Source organism: Lampris incognitus, chromosome 2, assembly GCF_029633865.1.
Source record: "Lampris incognitus isolate fLamInc1 chromosome 2, fLamInc1.hap2, whole genome shotgun sequence".
Lineage (NCBI taxonomy): Eukaryota > Metazoa > Chordata > Actinopteri > Lampriformes > Lampridae > Lampris > Lampris incognitus.
Genome location: NC_079212.1, coordinates 20,251,280 through 20,271,804, shown reverse-complemented (window position 1 = coordinate 20,271,804; position 20,525 = coordinate 20,251,280). Strand labels below are relative to the sequence as shown.

The 20,525-nt window shown below is 43.7% G+C and overlaps 1 protein-coding gene across 1 annotated transcript; it reads right to left on the bottom strand.

The window, feature by feature from the left end:
• Positions 1-12,506: 12,506 nt before the first annotated feature.
• LOC130106678 (acidic mammalian chitinase-like) lies at positions 12,507-20,157 on the bottom strand. The gene is made up of 11 exons (XM_056272883.1): positions 20,004-20,157; positions 19,889-19,918; positions 19,561-19,765; positions 18,786-18,842; positions 18,483-18,648; positions 17,625-17,749; positions 17,404-17,527; positions 17,139-17,321; positions 16,237-16,353; positions 15,459-15,591; positions 12,507-13,039 (listed from the first exon to the last, which is right to left on the bottom strand). The coding sequence occupies exons 1-11, from the start codon at positions 20,026-20,028 to the stop codon at positions 12,759-12,761; spliced, it is 1,446 nt and encodes a 481-aa protein (XP_056128858.1). The 5' UTR covers positions 20,029-20,157; the 3' UTR covers positions 12,507-12,758.
• Positions 20,158-20,525: the final 368 nt, after the last annotated feature.

Here is a 20,525-nt window from a genome sequence, read left to right as displayed (position 1 = left end):
GATGAACCACAGCATGAAGATTTGGGAAAGAGTAATAGAAGCTAGGTTAAGAGGAGAGGTGACGATCAGCGAGCAGCAGTATGGTTTCATGCCACGAAAGAACACTACAGATGCGATGTTTGCTTTGAGAATGTTGATGGAGAAGTATAGAGAAGGCCAGAAGGAGTTACATTATGTCTTTGTGGATTTGGAGAAAGCATATGACAGGGTGTCAAGAGAGGAGGTGTGGTATTGTATGAGGAAGTCAGGAGTTGCAGAGAAGTATGTAGGAGTGTTGTAGGATATGTATGAAGGCAGTGTGACAGTGGTGAGGTGTGCAGTTGAAATGACAGATGGGTTCAAGGTGGAGGTGGGATTACATCAAGGATTGGCTCTGAGCCCTTTCTTGTTTGCAATGGTGATGGAAGGTTGACGGACGAGACCAGGCAGGAGTCTCCATTGACTATGATGTTTGCGGATGACATTGTGATCTGTAGTGAGAGTAGGGTGCAGGTTGAGGAGAGCCTGGAGAGGTGGAGGTATGCACTGGAGAGAAGAGGAATGAAAGTCAATAGGCACAAGATGAAATACATATGCATGAATGAGAGGGATGACAGTGGAATGGTGAGGATGCAAGAAGTAGAGGTGATGAAGGCATATGAGTTTAAATACTTGGGGTCAACTGTCCAAAGTAACGGGGAGTGAGAAGAGAGGTGAAGAAGAGAGTGCAGGCAGGGTGGAGTGGGTGGAGAAGAGTGTCGGGTGCTTTGCGACAGAAGGGTACCAGCAAGAGTTAAAGGGAAGGTTTACAAGATGGTTGTGAGACCAGCTGTGTTATATGGTTTGGAGACAGTGGCATTGACGAAAAGACAGGAGGTGGAGCTGGAGGTGATTTCATTGGGAGTGACAAAGAAGGACAGGATTAGGAATGAGTATATTAGAGGGACAGCTCAGGTTGGACGGTTTGGAGACAAGGCATGAGAAGCAAGATTGAGATGGTTTGGACATGTGTGGAGTATATTGGGAGAAGGATGATGAATATGGAGCTGCCAGGGAAGAGGAAAAGAGGAAGGCCAAAGAGGAGGTTTATGGATGTGGTGAGAGAGGACATGCAGATGGCTGGTGTGACAGAGGAAGATGCAGAGGACAGGAAGAGATGGAATCGGATGATCCACTGTGGCGATCCCTAACGGGAGCAGCCGAAAGTAGTATTGGTAGTAGATAAAAGAGATATTTTACTCCTTTTTTTGTAGTTAGGTAATTTCCTATCTTCAATAGGATGTAAAGGACTCTGTTGTGACACAGTCTGTGAGTGGTGCTTATAATCATTTAGGACATGTGCCACAACACCTCACAATACTTCTTTATGTTAACTGGGATTATTTTTCTAATCCGCAGATCATCTTCTGTTGTCTTCTACCTGTTGATTTACACATTTTCTCCCGAACCACATTCAGGGTTTGTTTTTGTTTTTTTTGTGGTTTTTTTTGAGTAAACTAAAAAGAATCCAAATATTGTGTTGGTTGGACAAGTTGTAGGACACAGATATCCCGTTTTGAATCATTTCATCACTCGAGTGATGAAATGTAAATAATTGCGATGGAGGTTTACTTCGGTTTTGTCGGTTTTAATGAATCACCGTCTGATTGGTTGCCCAGTAGGCAGGAGATACACGAGGACAGATCCCAACCAGTCCTACCAGCCATCACAGCTGAAGCTACTGGGTTCAAATGAGATACTTTAATATATACTTTAAGATACTTTATGCTTTAAGATACGTTGATAAATACTTTAAGCAAAATCATCATCGTGTAGTACTAGTTGTACTAATCAAACACCGTCAGTGCAAAAGAATGAAAACACCACTGACGGTTTCTGGAAGAAAAAAAAGCGCTATATATATAGCGCTTTTTCCCCGAAACCATCAATGGTGTTATAAGTGCTCAACTAATGAGGAGCGGAATATCAACACAGATACAGGATGCAGGTACTTAATAAATAAATACACACACACTATATGGACAAAAGAATTGGGACACCTGGCCATTACACCTACAGGAGCTTTTATGACATCCCATTCTAAATCCATAGGCATTAATATGGAGTTGGTCGCCCCTTTGCAGCTATAACAGCTGCCACTCTTCTGGGAAGGCTTTCCGCAAGATTTTGGAGTGTGTCTGTGGGAATTTTTTGCCCACTCATCCAGAAGAGCATTTGTGAGGTCAGGCACTGATGTTGGATGAGAAGACCTGGCTCACAATCTCCATTCTTGTTCATCTCAAAGGTGTTCAATGGGGTTGAGGTCAGGGCTCTGTGCGGGCCAGTCAAGTTCTTCCACACCAAACTCACCTAACCATGTCGTAATGGGCATTGCTATTATTTTACCTGTCAGTTCAGGACATACGTGATTCCGTAGTTCCGTCCTCTTGTTTTTTTCTAGACTGCCATGCTGATTGTGTGTGTACATGTGTTTTTTTTTTTTTGGTAATTTTTACAGTCATACTGTGGAAAGATAATACCACTAATACTCTTCTTGAAAAACATTTCAAATTCCTTTATGTCCCTACTGGTACTTTCAGCCATTGAAAATCATGTATGCCTACCTCCAATGGAGAAAAATGTAGCATAACAACCAGTGTATGTAAAATAATCAAAAGAACTCAATTTTTCTTTTCCATTGTACTTTAAACATACCATATATGCTATAATACAAAGGCATCGTCATAGAACAGCTTCTTGCCCTTTTTCGCTTCTCAACTGTATTCAGCTCTGAAATAACTTAGACAGGCATAACAGTTAAGGGTTTAGCAAATGAGTTGAATATCATATCCTAATTATACAAGAAACCACGTAAAAACATTTTTTTTAAATGTTCCCCCCTGTTACGGCCACGGGTGTGTCCGTACAGTTTTGTGTTGCCTCTTGTATCACTCTGACTCTACATTCAGGTATCCGCCAGGTGCTCCTCATCACCTAATCAACCGGTCAACGAATCATCCAATTTTCATCAGCTGTGTAGTCTCCCATTTAAACCCCCACATGTCTTCAGTTCACCGGCCAGCTAGTGTAGTTTGTGTTTTGTAGCTACTTTGTGTTTGTAATGTCTGGCCCGCTTTTGGTTAAGTTTGCATTTTGACTATTTTGAGTTATGTTCAGTTGTTTAGCTCTTTTGGGCAAGGGGATCAAGGTAAGATGCCCATGGGCAAACACCCCATCACGTAGCTTACCTCTGTTAGACACACTAGGTTAGCAGCAGTTGCCACTTTTTGTCTTTAGCTTTGGTGCTTTTCAGCACTGTCAAGGGTGGGTTACTTTTGTTAATAGTATATTGTTTTGACAACCGTTCGATTCCCTTGTCCTGTCATTGTGTTAAATATATTTATTATATTTATACGTTTATGTCTCACTGTGTTGCACCCTCACCTCACTGTTACTCAGTACACTAATAGTTGCACCCCCTCCAGAGCGAGGGTCGTAACACCCCCCTTCTTCTCCCCAATTGTAGATGGCCAACTCAACCCCACTCCGAGCCATCCCGGTCGCTGCTCCACCCCCTCTGCCTATCCAGGGAGGGCTGCAGACTACCACATACCTCCTCCGATACATGTGGAGTTGCCAGCCGCTTCTTTTCACCTAACAGTGAGGAGTTTCACCAGGGGGACGTAGCGTGTGGGAGGATCACGCTGTCCCCCCTCCCCTCCGAACCGGTGCCCCGACCGACCAGAGGAGGTGCTAGTGCAGTGACCAGGACACATACCTACATCCGGCTTCCCACCTGCAGACACGGCCAATTGTGTCTGTAGGGACGCCCGACAAAGCCGGAGGTAACACGGGGATTCGAACCGGCGATCCCCGTGTTGGTAGGCAACGAAATAGACCAGGACGCCACCCGGACGCCCTGGCAAAAACAATTCACACATCACTTTCCACAAATAGTCATTACATTCTCCCACACTTGTCTGAATACTTTAAAATGGCATGTTTCTCGTTGGTTTGCTGTTAGAAGACTAGACTAATACTTTATGTCTATCTCTGCGCAGATGAAGTGGATTATTAAACCGTTATAAAGAATCGTACTGACTACCGAACTTCTGCTGGAGGGAAAAAATGCAGCCTTCGTTTATTCGGTCGTTTTGGGAGAAGAAGAAAATGAACAGCGTCTCTGACGTAATCAATCCGCGCATGCAAGCGCAACACCGCCCACTTGTGGACAAAGTCGTAAACAAAATAATAGTACACAGTAACACATAGTCATACAAATACACTGGTGTCTTATCTCAACACTCCCACTTATGAATCATGAGCTTACTGTATACCTTTTCATATTCATAGAACAAAATAAAAAAAAACACTTGGTATAACCCAGGTTATAATTGTAATGATCTGTGCCCTCTGGCTATGTTAACTTATAACATTAATAAAGCAAGGACGACTTCTCTCGTGCTGGGTGTTTATTCACCGACCGGATTCCGACTGACGTTACGTTCATCACCTGACTTTGTTGTGGCGCTACGGAAAGCCGTAAGGGACATTAGCAAATCAAATATTACTAGCAAATATTACATCTCCCTTTTTCTGAAAAGTGCTGCTTTCTCTGCAGAGATACAGAGCACGTTGAGCACGTTTATAAGCGAATACAATCTTAATAAGAAAGAATATGAAAGTGGAACTTATATAACTGGACTGCAACAAAGTAGTGTAAAACATTTCCTTCACTGTCTAAATGTGACACCGTAATAACATTTCATCTTTTTTTTCATTTCATTACTGGTAACTGCAAACAGCAGGTAGGTACACAAGGTAAGTGAACGCTGTAAATATTTCTTTTCAAAACATAGCAGGTATAGTACAGGTTGGTGTAAAATTCTCTTTTTTTAACATTCATAAGTCAAGGATTTGTCTTGGTTTGATCGTGCGACCTGACCTCGTGGTGTAACCAGGCTGTGTGTCTGGTTGTCGCTGATTGTTCGTGTCTGGAGGTTCAGCATGCTCTTGCTGATGGGCTTGTGTGTTGTTGTTAGCGCTGGTAACAGTCTGCTGTGAAGTGTGTGTGTGTGTAGTGTGAGTGTTCACTCTGCTTTGTCGCAGGTGTTGACGGTTGCGTCGGTAGATCTGACCTTCTTTGGTTTGGATGTGTTAGCTCCTGTCTGTGTTCGCTGGTCTTTCCACAGTTGCAGGTCTCCAGGATCCATCCTCCTGCCGGAAGCGGATTGGTGTGCCTGCGGGCAGGTGGGGCAGAGGTTTGGATGTTCGGTCGTAGTACGACTGCTGGCGCTGTTGACATACCTCTCTCCTTTTGTGAACATCCTCCTGACTGGCGATCTGTGGCTGCAGGTGTTTTGCTGTTGATGGGAGAATGGACCGCAGCCTCCGACTCATCAGTAGCTGTGCCGGTGATTTCAGGTTGTCCACTGGTGTGTTGCGATACTCCAGTAAGCTCATGTAGGGGTCTTTGTTCTCAGCTTTGGCTTTGTCCAGGATGCGTTTGGCCGTCTGGACAGTCTTCTCGGAGAGGCCGTTGCTCTGTGGGTAGTGGGGGCTTGTGGTGGTGTGTGAGAAACCCCATGTCTGTGAGAAGTTGCGGAACTCACCAGAGCTGTAGCACGGACCGTTGTCGCTGATGATAGTCTCGGGGATTCCGTGTCGAGCCATTGCTGCTTTCAGCTTCATGATGACGGCAGATGAGGTGCAGCTGTAAAGTCTCTCTAGCTCGAAGAATCTGGAGTAGTAGTCCACAGTGACTATGAAGTCCTGTGAGTTCCATGTGAATAGGTCTGTGCCTATCACTTGCCACGGCCGCTCGGGTATGGCGTGTGACATCATTGGTTCCTTTGTATTTGCGCTGCGCCGTTCTTGGCATATGCTGCAGTCTGCTACCGCATCCTCGATCTGTTTCCCCATGCCAGGCCAGAACAGTAAGTCTTTTGCTCGGCATTTGCTTTTTTCCACGCCAAGGTGGCTGGCATGGATGCGCTGTATCATGTCCTTGCGAAGCTTTTGGGGGACAATGATTCTCTCACCTTTGCACCAGGATACCGTCCATTTCTGAGATTTCTGCTCTGTGGTTCCAGTATTCCTGGATGCTGGGCGGGCACTTTTTCTTTGTGCCTGGCCAGCCAGTGAGTGTGGCTCGTCTGAGTGCGGTGGGCTGTGGATCTTGCGCTGTTTCCTGCTTGATTTCTGTGAGTCTTGTGTCGCTCACAGGGATGTTGCTGAGGACTGTGTGCACTTGGGCCTCCATCCCTTCCTGTAGGTCACTGTCGTGGTGTTCTATTGACTTGCGTGACAGTGTGTCGGCCACCGGTATGTCCTTACCGGGGCGGTGGATGATTTGGATGTCGTATTTTTGGAGCGCCAGGATCATCCGTTGCAGCCGGGGTGGTGCTGCTGCCAGTGGCTTTTTTAGTATTGCCTCCAGAGGCTTGTGGTCTGACTCCACAATCACTTTTCGTCCGTACATGTACTCGTGGAACCTCTTGCAGCCGAAGACCACAGCGTAGAGCTCCTTCTCTATCTGTGCGTAGTTTTCTTCAGTGCTGTTGAGTGACTTGGACGCATAGGCAATTGGTTTGCCATCTTGGAGCATGACAGCCCCAAGGCCACTTTTGGATGCATCCACTTGGAGTCGCAGCTCTTTCTGCGGGTCGAAATATGAGAGTACTGGACCTGGGTGCTGTGTAATGAGATTCTTCATCTCTTGGAACGCCTTGTCATGGACTGCATCCCACACAAACTCACTGTCCTGTTTCAGAAGCTGTCTGAGGGGTGAGTTTATCTGTGAGAGGTGTGGAGCGAATCTGGCGAGGTAGTTGATCATGCCGAGGACTGTCTCCAGCTCTGCTTTGTTCTGTGGGGGTTGCATGTCCTTGATCGCCTTCACCTTGTGTGGGTCTGGTTTGATGCCTTCGTGTGAGAGCGTGTGGCCGAAGTAGCGTACCTCGGACACGCATATGTGACACTTGTCGGGGTTGAGCCTCACCCCTCGCTCCCTTGTGCGCTTCAGCATCGCTCTGAGACGCTGGTCATGTTCCTCTTTAGTCTTGCCGAACACCAGTATGTCGTCCACTATGGCCGTCACACCGTCCAATCCTTCATATGTTTCATCCACGCGTCTCTGGAACTCGTCTTGAGCGGACACGATTCCGAATGGCAGTCTGAGGAAACGATACCTGCCAAACACTGTGTTAAATGTCGTCAACATTGAGGATTCAGTGCTCAGTTTGATGGCCCAATAGCCTGACCGCGCGTCTAACACGCTAAAGTACTCAGCTCCAGCGAGCTTTGTGGTGGCGTCCTCCAGCGTGGGGAGGGGGTAGTGAGGTCGTTGTATCACTTTGTTAAGAGCTCTGGGGTCTAAACACACTCTAAGTTTGCCTGTCTTTGGCTTCTCAACAATGACGAGTGCGTTCACCCATTCTGTGGGTTCTGTTACCTTACAGATTATGCCGCCTTTCTCCATGCTGTCAAGCTCGTCCCTCAGTTTGCTGCGTAGGGCGATGGGGATTCTGCGTGGCGGGCAGACGACCGGCGTTGCATCTGGTGTGACGCGGAAGGTGCACTCGCCTGGGAACTCTCCTATTCCCTGGAAAACATCTGCATACTCATCCATTATGCTCTGTGATGTGACATTGTTTTCCTCGCTCACAGCCATCACTATTTTTACCAAGTTTAGGTCACGGCATGTTTTCATTGCCATGACTGGTGGGGCGTTTGTGTCAATGACGTAAAAGTCCAGCATCATTGCATTGTCTCTGTACTTACATTTGAGTTTGCATGTGCCTTTCACGCTCAGCGCGCCTCCTCCATATTCAGTGAGTCTGTGTATTGCTGGTTTCAGTGTCACATTTTTGAACAGCGCCTGGAACAGGTTGGTGGGAATAGTATTGGCCTGTGCCCCAGTGTCTAGTTTAAACTTTACCTTCTGTGGAGGTGTGCCAATTCCAACCTCTACGTAAGCCTGCTCGTTGCTTTTTCCGTTGTTCTCTATTGAGATGCAGTCTATGTACAGCTCTGTCTGTTCTCCCACAGCGGTGCTCTCCACTGTAATGTTGTCGAAGTACAGTTCTTCCTGCTCTCTGTCAGTGGTGTACTCTTCTGGGTTCTCTCCGCGGTAGTACTTTGTCTGTCCCTGGGAGCTAGACTTGCATACTTTAGCAAAATGATTGAGCTTCTTGCATTTAATGCATTGTTTACCCTTAGCTGGGCAAGTGGCTTTAGCTCCGTGTAGCCCTCCACAATAGCTACACGCCCTAGCGGCGGTGCTAACGTTAGCCTCCCTTTGTCTGAAGTTAGCGTTAACTGCTTTGGGTGCGTTCGGTTTGTAAGTCTTTCTGCCTATTGCGTGCACCGTTTCATGTGTGCTGCCCTGGCCCATAAACTTTAGCTGTTGCTTTGCTAGCTCGTGTGAGCGGGCTACATCTATGGCTTTTTCTAGCGTTAGCTCAGCTCCCTGGCTAAGTAGTTTTTCTCTCACTCTGGGTGAGTTGGTGGCAAACACGATGCGGTCCCTGACCATCTCGTCGGCATTTGGGTAGCCACAGTCTTTGACTAGGAGCTTTAGCTCAGTTACAAATTGTTCGAAGGATTCACTCTCTCCCTGCATCTTTTCATGAAATTTATATCTGGCATAAATCGGGTTTGCTTTGGGGGTGATGTGCTCAGTGTACTTATCGTAGTACGTTTCTAGCTTCTTGGCTTGTTCTCCGCTGAGTGTCCAAGTGTTGTGCACATCGCGCCCTTTTTCCCCTATCCAGAGCAGGAGGTAGCTGCATTTCTCCTCTTCGTTCTTCCCGCGCAGGGGGGCCCTTGAACATTAGCTCCGTTGTTTGTCGAAATCGTCTCCATGCTTCAGGTAAGTTCGCCGATTCCCAGTTCATCCGTGGAGCTGGAACGCCGTACGAATCCATATTGGGTTTTTAAACTCCGCTACTCTGACACCATGTAATGATCTGTGCCCTCTGGCTATGTTAACTTATAACATTAATAAAGCAAGGACGACTTCTCTCGTGCTGGGTGTTTATTCACCGACCGGATTCCGACTGACGTTGTTACGTACATCATGTGACTTTGTTGTGGCGCTACGGAAAGCCGTAAGGGACATTAGCAAATCAAATATTACTAGCAAATATTACAATAATGATCGTTTTCCCTTCCTTTGACTCCTTGGAGTACACACAATGGCCTGATTGGTTTTGTGTAAAACCATCACCTGTCAAACACTCGTGTAACAGTAAGTTCCAATTGCAGCCAGACTGCTTGAGGCCGTAGATTGACTTCTCTAGTTTACACACTAGTTTTTCTCCCTTAATATAACCCTCAGGTTGTTCCATGTATATGTCATAGTCTATGGGGGCATGAAGATAAGCCGTCTTTACATCCAGCTGGTGTAAAATCAAGTCATATTGAGCCGCCTTCTGTAGAAGCACTCGAACACTTGTTAGGTTGGCTGTCGGCGAAAATATCTCCCCATAATCCACCCCAGCTCTCTGGCTATATCCCTTTGCTACAAATCTAGCCTTGTACTTGTCGTGTCCGTCTATATCTGTCTTTATCGCATACACCCACCTTCCTCCCACTGTTTTCTTGCCCTCTGGCAATTTCGTAAGGGTGAATGTTTTGTTGTCTCTTAGAGACTCCATTGCCCTGGACCACTTTTCTGATTCTGGCGATTCCATGGCCTCTTTAAAGGTCAGAGGGACACCGCACACTGCCCTGTATGCATAATCTATAGTAGTGATTGAGCTGTCATCACTGTCGCCCTGACTACAGTCAATCAGGTATCTCAGAGGGTTGCGTTCCCTTTGGGGGTACCTCCCACTGGCTGAGGCTTGTGACATCACCCTTGGGTGCTCCTCGTCATCATCCTCGGGTGCTGACTGTGTACCGTCAGTCTGTACATTTTTCTGTACTCTAGGCTGAGTTGCAGCTGTCTCAACAGACTTTCTCTCTCTTACCCAGTCTTCTGGGTGCAGACCTGGTGTCTGAGTCTAATTTTCACTAGTTGCCTTGTGTACAAACTTAACTAGTCTGTGTTTCTGTACTTTCTCTTGGTCAGGGTAGTAGACTAGGTAGGCCGGGCTGTTCTTGTCGTGTCCTACAAAACGCCCCCACTCACATCTAGAATCTAACTTTCCCTTGTCCTACTGGTAAGCATAGCATTCTGTCCCAAACGTTTGCATTCTAGCCATGTTGCACTTTTTTCCTGTCATTGCCGTGTATGGCGAAGTGCCTGTGTGCTTGTTGAAGCATCTGTTTCTGGTGTGGGCTGCCTCCTGTACAGCATAATGCCAGAGGCTCTTTGGTAGACCACTATCTATTAGCATACACCTTGTCATCTCGAATATTGTGCGTCCTTCTCTCTCTGCAACGCCATTTTGATGGGGAGAGTATGGGCAGGACGTCTCATGTCTTATTTTGTTCCGTCTCAACAGGGTTTGAAACTCCTTGCCTGTAAACTCAGTTCCATTATCCGACCTTATGCATTTCACTGTCCCATAGGGAGCTACATCTGCCAGAAATTTCTCGGTCGCTTGCACTGTGTCACTCTTTGTTTTTAAGAAATAAACACACACAGCCCCTGTGCACACATCTGTAAATGATTGCATGTACCTGAAACCATTAATGGACTCGTTTGCCACAGGACCAGCTAAATCAGTGTTTACCAACTCCAGTGGTGTCTTGGCTTTGTCTGTAGATTTCCGTTTCCTGTTTTGGGTAAACTTCCCTTCTATGCATACTGCACACTCTTTGTCAGGTTTACACACTTTACCCTTTATATGCATACCATCAAGTGATCTCCTGTAGCTTTATGATATCGTCATAGTTGCAGTGGCCCATTATCTCATGCCAAGTTTCTATATCATGGCTCACATGGCACTTTTCAACAACACATTCAGTTTGCAAATAGTACATTTTCCCCTGTACAAAAATGTCAAACCTGGTAACATCCGGTGACATCAGGGCATCTCTGCCCTCTTCGAAGAACACACTGGCTCCGTGTGCTGTTGCAGACTTCACAGAGAAGAGCTCTTGGGGGTACGATGGAATATATAGTGCGTTCCGCAGTGTCACTCTACACCGTCGCCCCTCACTGTCGAGCAGACATACCGTAGCATCTCCCCTGCCCTGCACCACACCAAAGGTGCGCTTACCGTCCGCCAGCTCCATGCAGTGTTTCTCTGGCTCGAACGAGCTGTCAAAGCTCTTGAACTTCTTCTTATCATTGACTATGTGGGAAGAAGCCCCACAGTCCACAATCAATCCTGGTTTGAACTGTTGCCGTCGTCCTGGTCTTGCTGAGCTGGTCTCTCCAGCCTGCACTTTGAAGATGTAGTTCTCTTCTTCAGCAATATTCCCCGGTCCCTGACCTCGACCTGCTACGTGACCAACACCGCCGCCGCCACCTTGCTCGCGTGCACACCTGGCTCCATCAGCGCGGTCCTTCTTCTTGCACACTTTGTCCGTGTGACCCTTGATCCGACAGAAGCTGCACCACACACTGCGTGAACAGTCCGATTTCCGATGGCCTTTGTCACCGCATCGCCAGCACACCGTTTGTTCATCATCTCCCTCACAGCGTTTCACTGGCTTTTTCTTAGGCGCTGCGTGGGCCTTCATCACCCTCTCGGACGTCTCGTCCGATGCTGTAGCATTAGCTACATCTTCAGCCGCCTCAAAGTTTCTCAATTTGGCCTTAAATTGTCCCAATGTCAATTCACTGTCGCCATGTGTCACCATTAGAGTGAATGGCTTATATCTCTCGGGTAACCCCCTCACCACCATGGCCATCATTAGTCCCTCACTCGGTGCTTATCCCGCCCCTTTGAGAGCCGTAATGATTTGTTCAGCTCGGATATTGTATTCGGTTATCGTCTGATTATCAGCTTTCTTTAGCCCAGTCAATGTTACATACAGAGTGACAATCCGGGGTCTGCCCTTACCAATGTCATGTTCCCGCAACACCCGTAGACTCTCTCTACCTTTGTTCTTCGTTTCTCTGAAGATCAGTCCCAAGCTTGTGTTGTCCAATAAAGGCGCCAATGCGCAGTAGGCGTCCGCGTTCCGCTCCTCGTCTAGGGCCTGCTCTTACGCTGTCAAAGGTCCCACGGGCTCGGTAAGAATGGTGGTTTTCAGCCCCACACCATGCATGCAACAGAGCATTCGCTCTTCCCACAGTTCATACTCATCGGCCTGTCCGTTGAATGTGGGCCACCTGCTCCTCTTCCGCTCCATCTCCCTAGGTAGCGTTAGTTTAGCTTAGCGTTCCGTTAGCTTCCCGATAGCCTCTCTCGATGCTAACTAGCTTCACACTTGCTAACTTGCTACTCCGTGCTAACCTGCGCGCATCCCGCCATCCGAGGTTATCACACTTCGTGTACTTCTTTTATCAAACTACTAAATAATCCAACGTTATCTGGGCCCATAACCTGTTAGAAGACTAAACTAATACTTTATGTCTATCTGCGCAGATGAAGTGGATTATTAAACCGTTATAAAGAATCGTTCTGACTACCGAACTTCTGCTGGAGGGAAAAAATGCAGCCTTCGTTTATTCGGTCGTTTTGGGAGGAGAAGAAAATGAACAGCGTCTCAGTGACGTAATCAATCCGCGCATGCAAGCGCAACACCGCCCACTTGTGGACAAACAAAGTCGTAAACAAAATAATAGTACACAGTAACACATAGTCATACAAAAACACTGGTGTCATATCTCAACATTTGCAAATGTGTGAATTTAGAAATAAAACACATTTCTATACAGGTAACTTCCCGGTATTTCATCAAGGCCAGTTGCAGCATTGGCATTGTTCACTAAAAACAAGTCCAGCAGGACATCTCTGGAGATGGGTGTTTCCCATGAAGCAATTATAAAAGGTGTTGGCATCATTTTCATTGACATAGAGGCCATTTGGTTTCCCCTCACAGAAGTTACTGCTGGGGATGGTGGTGGTGGTGGTGGTACTGCGGGTGGTGGCTGCGGCAGTGGTGGTAGTGGTTGGATTCGGGCCGCTGGTTATGTTCACTGGCAGATGGGTGGGTACGGGAGGGAGAGGTGGCAAATCTTGGAAAAGAAAATGTATTGAGGTGAATGGCATTGCAAGAGGATGCCTAGTCTATACATACATGGGTATTTTTGAAAAGTTTTTTTCCTCCTTCGTTATTGAAATAAATCTCGTCCACACAAGCACTGTTAAAAAAAACCGTCCAAATGAAAACGCAAAAACGCATGCTACTTAACACAATAAATGTGCTATCAAAGTCATGCCAAACCAACAGGCGGCGATATAACCTTAACCCTAAAGCCATGTTGACCAATCACAAGCCTGGAAAAAAAAGCCAACAAGCCAAAAACTGTTCTCCCCGTCCACACGTCAACACTGAAAACAGTTTCTGAAAATCTTCACACTGGAAGGGGTTTTCCAGGAGGTCCATTTTCAGTGATCTAATATGCAGTTTGCGTGTGGACGAAAGGCCAAAATGCAAAGAAAAAGCTACGTTTCCCAAAATACCCATGTACGTGTGGAATAGGCTTTAGTTTATCAATCAAATAATGTAGTGAATTGGGGGGAGAGGCAGTCCGGTAACCGCAGCAGCCGGACGCGAACCCGGGTCTCCCGCACCACGGGCGACTATGATAAACCAGTCGACTAAAGGGTCCGAGCCGTTAGCCAAGGGCTAGCCATGCCCAATCTTGACATTAGCTGTGTGAAATGTCTGTTTACAGCAGAACAGCTCAAGTTTAGAGTAGGTAGCTTTCAGCTAGCCACTAATTAAGAACCGGATTTTCAGAGAAAAACAGAAATGACCTTTTTTTTTGGACATCGCTGTAACGTCTTCACTATATGGACACACGTATCAAAATGTTCGCCGACTTCTTATGACACTCGAGGTGTAAAAATCCAAGCTGTGCGATGTATAGTTTTTGAGATATGGGCATTTGTTCAGAGCGTGTGTCTCCATAGAAAATGTATTGGCAGAGAAATTTTCAAAAATTAACTGTAAGACCATTTGAAATGTAACTCATGTTGCTATGGTGACACATGCGGGGGGTTCCTCATTGCTGAGTCATGCTGTAGTCCACACGTACACGGATATTTTTGAAAAGTTTTTTTCCTCCGTTGTAAATGTTTTTTTCAAAAAAATCTCCGTCCAAACAAAAACGCTAAAACATTCTACCCGGCACAATGAATGTGCTGTTGAGAGCATGCCAAACCAGCAGGCGGCGATATAACCCTAACCCCAAAGCCATGTTGGCCAATCAGAAGCCTGAAAAAAAACCCCAAAAGTTGGACCTTGTCTTCAAGTTACTTGATCACAAACAAACCTCGAGATGTTTGTTTCAAACTTCTCCATCGATGCTATCCAGCAAAACATTAGTTGCAAAAAATGAAAAATGACGTTGATGTTAATTGCGCTTTCTGTGGTCTTGTTAGTGAAATGACCATACACTTGTTTTGGAACTGTGCTGTGACTTTTTGGAAAGATTTTGCTCAGTATATTCGTTGCAACATTTCTGTCCAATTTTCATTACTCTACAAGGATGAGCTGTTTGTTCTCTATGATCTATGCAGTTCAGAACAAAAAAAATATTATTTTATAAATCGTTTCATTATTTTAGCAAAATTTCCCCATTCACAAAAATAAATTTTCTAACAGAAAAACTTTTTTTATAAATGAAGTGCAACAATACATATAAACTATTCAGCACTCTACAAACCCCAAAGCCTTAAAAACTCTTGATGTGTGTAAACTATACAGTTGTCTGAACTGATTAACCTCTCTTTATTTATTTATGTTTTGTTCTTTTTAATATCTTTTTCTTTTCTTTTATATTTTATTTACCTCATAACTACTGGCATATATGTCTGTATATATTGGTGTTGATTGATTGATGTTGATTAATCTTACAATTTATTAATAAAATTTGTTATATATATATATATATATATATATATATATATATATATATATATATATATATATATATATATATATAAAGCCAACAAGCAAAAAACTCTGTTTTCCCTGTCTAAACATCAACACTGAAAATGTAGTTTCAAAAGGTCAATTTTCAGTGAATTTTAGTGAACTAAAATGCAGTTTGCGTGTGGATGAAAAGGCCAAAATGCATAGAAAAAGCTACGTTTTCAAATATACCTGTGTACGTGTGGACTATTTTTGATAATCACTGGTATTTTTAGATACTCGCTGCAGTCTGATCCCTGTTCGCGGACTGTATCACTGGGTTTTCAGAATCAGAACCGGAATACTTTATGCAACCCCAGGGGGAAATTGGGTTTTGACTGGTTGTAGATGGATTGGGAAGAAAATCTGAGTACTCTAAATTGCGGTGAAAAGAGAATAGTTATGCATGAAAATAGACAAAAGACTGCTGTTTTACCTATCAATATCTATACAAAAGATACTGCTATAGTTCAGTATAATAACCTTTTTGTTTTTAATGTCTTCTGTTTTTTTACCTGAATTTAGAAGAGAGTGAAGGTGGCTGATAAGTGGGTAGTTTCCCTGTCCGCAAAATTGTCCAGCAAAGTCATCCAGGTCCAGAGCCCATATGAAGGCTCCTCCAAATTTGTTATCATTTAGATACCGTACCTATGGAAAAACAATATCACAATACACGTATGCTTGTTTCAGAAAAAAAAATACCATAGGCAGTTTCAAAAATATGGTTTCAAAGAAGACTAGAATAACGACCCTGCTGTCAGCGGGAAATACAAAAGCTCGTCGTGTTTTTTTTTCTATTGAGCTCACATCCACTTTAATAGTTTGCGTTGTTCTAATTACAAAATAGTTTATAGCCTCTATTTCCACTTCAGTTGTTTCATCCTTTTCCATTTTTGCTTACTCCAAGTTAAGTTGTAGTTAATTTGGTTAGGTTATTATGTTAGTCAATAAGAAAACTGGAGGGTCTTGAGGGAGGAAGGGAGTAAAAAGTCTTTTCATGCCATCTGATTTCTGTCTCAAGCTTCATCGGTATAATGTAAGGACTCAAAATATGACAGATAAATCCCTGTCTTTGTGAAAATAGATATTTTCACTCTATTTACTGAAATATCGATGCTGCGTGGTTTTATTTATCCCAGTAAGTGACAGTTTAAATCAGTACATTTTTTTGTGAATTCTCTCTTCTTCTTTTTTTTTTGTCAAAATTAGAGGTTATGGTGCATGATGCTGGTCCCTTAGTTACTGAATGTAAAGTCTGGCTTTTATAAAAAAAACTTTTTAGTCTCTTTTTACCTTGATTTCAAAGCTCTGCTTGTTGTCAAATCCAACCCATGCATTTCCTTTTGTGGCGTAGGGAACCATTTGGTCATCAATCCAGTTGAGACTGGCTCCTTGGAGGAAAGTGCAAATCTGTTGGCAGAACACGACACTTAAACACAGCCAACATGATGGTGAAGATGTATAAGTATCTTCTTTCTTCTCATTTTATTAAAAGGTTCAGTTCATGGTGACAGATGAATAAATTTGAATGAAGTTGAACTTTGACTGCTGTGGTTAGAACGGCATCGATGTTGCTCCATTTTTTATTTATTGTTTTTGGGAGGGGATGTTTGAATATGTGAAAAAAGTCTGTTTTGGCGGAGGTTTAGACCTCTCTGTCATAGCGGCTATAAGTAAAGTCCTCAAATGATAGTCCTTGTCTCTATATCTGTATCAAAGTCTCATCAGATGTCATGCACGGCTGAATGTAGTATGTGTAATTATGTCTAACTGTATGGGATTTTAAACGCTGATACAAAGGTCAATTACCAAAGAATTAAAATAAAGACATTCAATTTTTGTTGAATGCTTTGGACTGGAATTAAAAGGTCATGAAGCAAAAGTTAGCTGCTAAGCTAACTGAATATTCACTGGGCTTGCTACTGATTCAGTGTGTTACAACTTTGTGTCCAGCATATGAATTTAGTAGGTGATTAAATTTTAGCCAAACTACGTGTTTATTATACGTGTTTATTATAGAGTTTTAACACCCCCCTCCAGCCAATCAGAAACCAGTATTCTCAGTGACCATGGTTTAAATGTATACGTATAAAGGTGAAATTGTATTTTGATGTACATGATTTCCTGAAGTAGGACAGTCTGTCTGTCTGACTGACTGACTGACCGACTGAGTAACCTTCTGACTGATCACTGACCTCATAATGGGACCAAAACCCAGCTTCGCGGGTATAGGGGCCAGCGGAGGCACTTCCACTGGTGGGGGCTCCTACACCATTCACTGCTGAAGATATTTGAAATGTGCGCCCATAGGTGGCGAAACCAAGCATGAGTTTTTCAACAGGAGCGCCTTGATCTCTCCAGTACCTCATCGCAAAGTCCTGTGTGGAGAATAAGAGGTATTTATATGGATGAAACAGTTATACCACTGGAGAATGATTGATATTAAAGTATTTCACTCACCACATTATAGTAGATATTCTCTTCTGTGTCTGCAGAACCAATGTACAGGGGGCTGTTGTGGCCAGTAAACGGGTCCCACGCCCCATGGAAGTCATAGGTCATGATGTTCAAGAAGTCCAGGTACCTGTCATACAGATACATTAAGACACATACAGATTGATGGCCCAAGTGAGAGACAATAATGTTGTAATTTCTGGAATGACACCATCACACAAACTCACTTTGACACTTCAGCAATCTGATAGCCGTTTTCAATGTTTGCCTTCCCAGCAGCCACTGCGGCTGTGATGAGTAGCCTTGGTTTTCTGGTGTCAGCAGCTTCCTTTTCAAATGCGGCAATTATCCCCTACCATAAGAAGGAAGTAGTTTAAAGATGATAATATATGGATTATCAGAGTCAAAGAAAAATTGAGCTCAACGAGGATGCTGTGCGGGCACAATAACAGATTCCTTAGTAGCAGGGCTGGGCGATACTGACAAAATCAAATATCACAATATTTTGGACAAAAATTTGGACCAGATATTGATAATGTGATGACATTTTGGGGTTGAGTGTTGGTGCTTTCATAAGATATTTACACACAAGAAAATGTTGAGACATGATCTTTAGTAATGTGGATATGATGAACAAGCAGGTAGAGACATTCTTTGTTCATTTCACTCAGCTAAAACAGTTGAATAAACTCAGAAAATTATTTCACTTTGCTGTAATGCAACCTTTTATCACAATATTACCATAACCAAAATCCCAGATGTTATCGAGTCTCATATCACGATATCAATATACTATATCAATATAGTATTGCCCAGCTCTACTTTGTATAATACCGATTATAGTGAGAAGTTTGATTTCAATTTTTTAAATTATCTTGTTGTTTTATTATATGCTTCATATTTCGCTGTATTGCCCTGTCATTTATACTTTTGCACATTTCTACTGATTGTCTGATGATATCTGTTTTAGCTGTTGTTAGTTTATTGCAGTGCACATTGAATGGAGGGTCTATCTATATCACTTTCATACATGAAGGGTGCTATACAATCAAAGTCAAAAAGTGAAAAAGTGGTTTCCATCTGACCTTGCAGAGCAGAGTGAATCTCTCCTTGTCCTCTGGAGGACTTCCCCGTGCTCCTGGATACTCCCAGTCCAAGTCCAGCCCATCAAAACCATGTATCCTCAGGAAGCTGATAGCGGACTGGATGAATTTCTGGCGGTTGGCCGAGGATGAAACCATTATGGTGAATCTATAGAAGTATACAGGGGAAAAGCAACAAAAACCATGCTATACATATTTCTTTGATATTTACAAGATAGTTCATGTCATCAAAAAAATATATAAATATTTATATGGCTTGGTGTTGACGAGACTTTGTGAACTTACTGTGCAGATCCAAAATTCCACCCACCAACAGCCAACAGGGTTTTCAGTTCTGGGTTTCTGTAAAGGACACATACAAAAACACCGTCCTAAATAAACCATTTCTGACCCCGTTCACACTAGTGCTAACTGCAGTTCTCACACCACGTTTTCATGTTTAATGCGGCCAATTTGTTCACACACCAGTCTGGTTATTAACGGGAGTGATGACTGGCAGTAAAAAGTCCTGCTGGAAACAGGTCGCAGCAACTTAAGGGTGACTGCTGTTTCTATGCAAATGTGTTTGACTGTGTGTATATGGACAGGAACAGGAGTAGACAGCTGGGAGTTGATGTGCGATAATGAGCTGCACAATGTTCTCTGAACGTTTCTGTGAGTGAATTGTTTTTCTGTTGTCAGAGAAGTCATGAAAACAAATGCCTTCTCTGGCTTCTCGCAGCAGAAATGCACAAAACTTGAAGAGCCGCCTCCATATTTGTTGACACGAGATCACATTTACACCCGCACAATATTTGAAATTGTAAATTCATGTTCAGAGCAAATATTGTGGCATTAAAAACTTACTGACAGCTGTCGGTTTTCTAAATAATGTGTGTTATACAGACATGGAGCACGTGGGACTCCCGCTAATAATTTAAGTTGTAAAGTCCAAAGATGCAAATGTGAACGGGGCCAGTGTGATGTGACATCAATTGTAGCATAATAATTTACATGGCAACTAATTTCCATGTCTGATATGTGGGACTTTTACAGGTAATGTAAACCATGTGCAACTCACTTAGTCTTGAGTCCATTAAAAGCCTTGTAGAGAACATCATCATTCCATTCATAGGAGGTCAGTTCATTAGCATAGTTGATAATGGAGAAGGCATATATTAGGTGTGTACAGAGGAAGGGGTCCACGTTGGCAGGCAGGTATTTGCCAGGCCCGGGTCTGTACTGGGACCAGTTGGTGAAGTAGCACACCAGTTTGGTAGATGACACTTTTGGACAAAGGAGAAATGGTAAGCAACAAAAAGCATCTCTTCTGAAAAATGATGTGAAGGGTACATAAAATGACAATTGTGAAATACTTTTTGAATGAAAGTAGGAGAATATATACATACCCATTTGAAGACCTAGCACAATGCACAGTCCTGGAAACAGACATTCCCTTTAAATAGATGTATACATGATTTGAGCAAGACAGTTACTGGTGATAACAGCAGGGATGCAACCTACCAGCCAGGATGGTTGAACCAGACATGATGTTTGCGTGCTGATGGCGTGCTCCTTTAGTGGCCTGCAATAATGGCAAGCATGTCAGTCATATTCTTTTAAAGTTTGACAGCAGTAGGTAATAGACAAATTGATCCATCTGTGCAGCCATATAGGCCGTAATTACAGTATACTAAAACAACTAGTTATGCTATCATAAGTTATAAGTTCAACACCTTAATGTCTCCAATTTGAAAAAAAAAACAAAACTATCTTTGACTAGACACTGCTATAAGGTGTTCATTACTCGTTGTAAATGAGACTTACCTAAGTGAGGGAGTGAATCTGCCTTGTGTGATCTCAGCCATTTATATGCATAGATGTGATGACAGAGACAAAGGTTGTGTTCCAACAAAGTGCAATTAAACTGCAGGGCATGACATTGTTAGCTAACCTGCAATAAACTGTTGAGCGGAACTGGAACAGTGGCTGCTTTACCTTTATTGTTAGATGAGACTTGATTGGAGGCACATGAGGTTATCTACT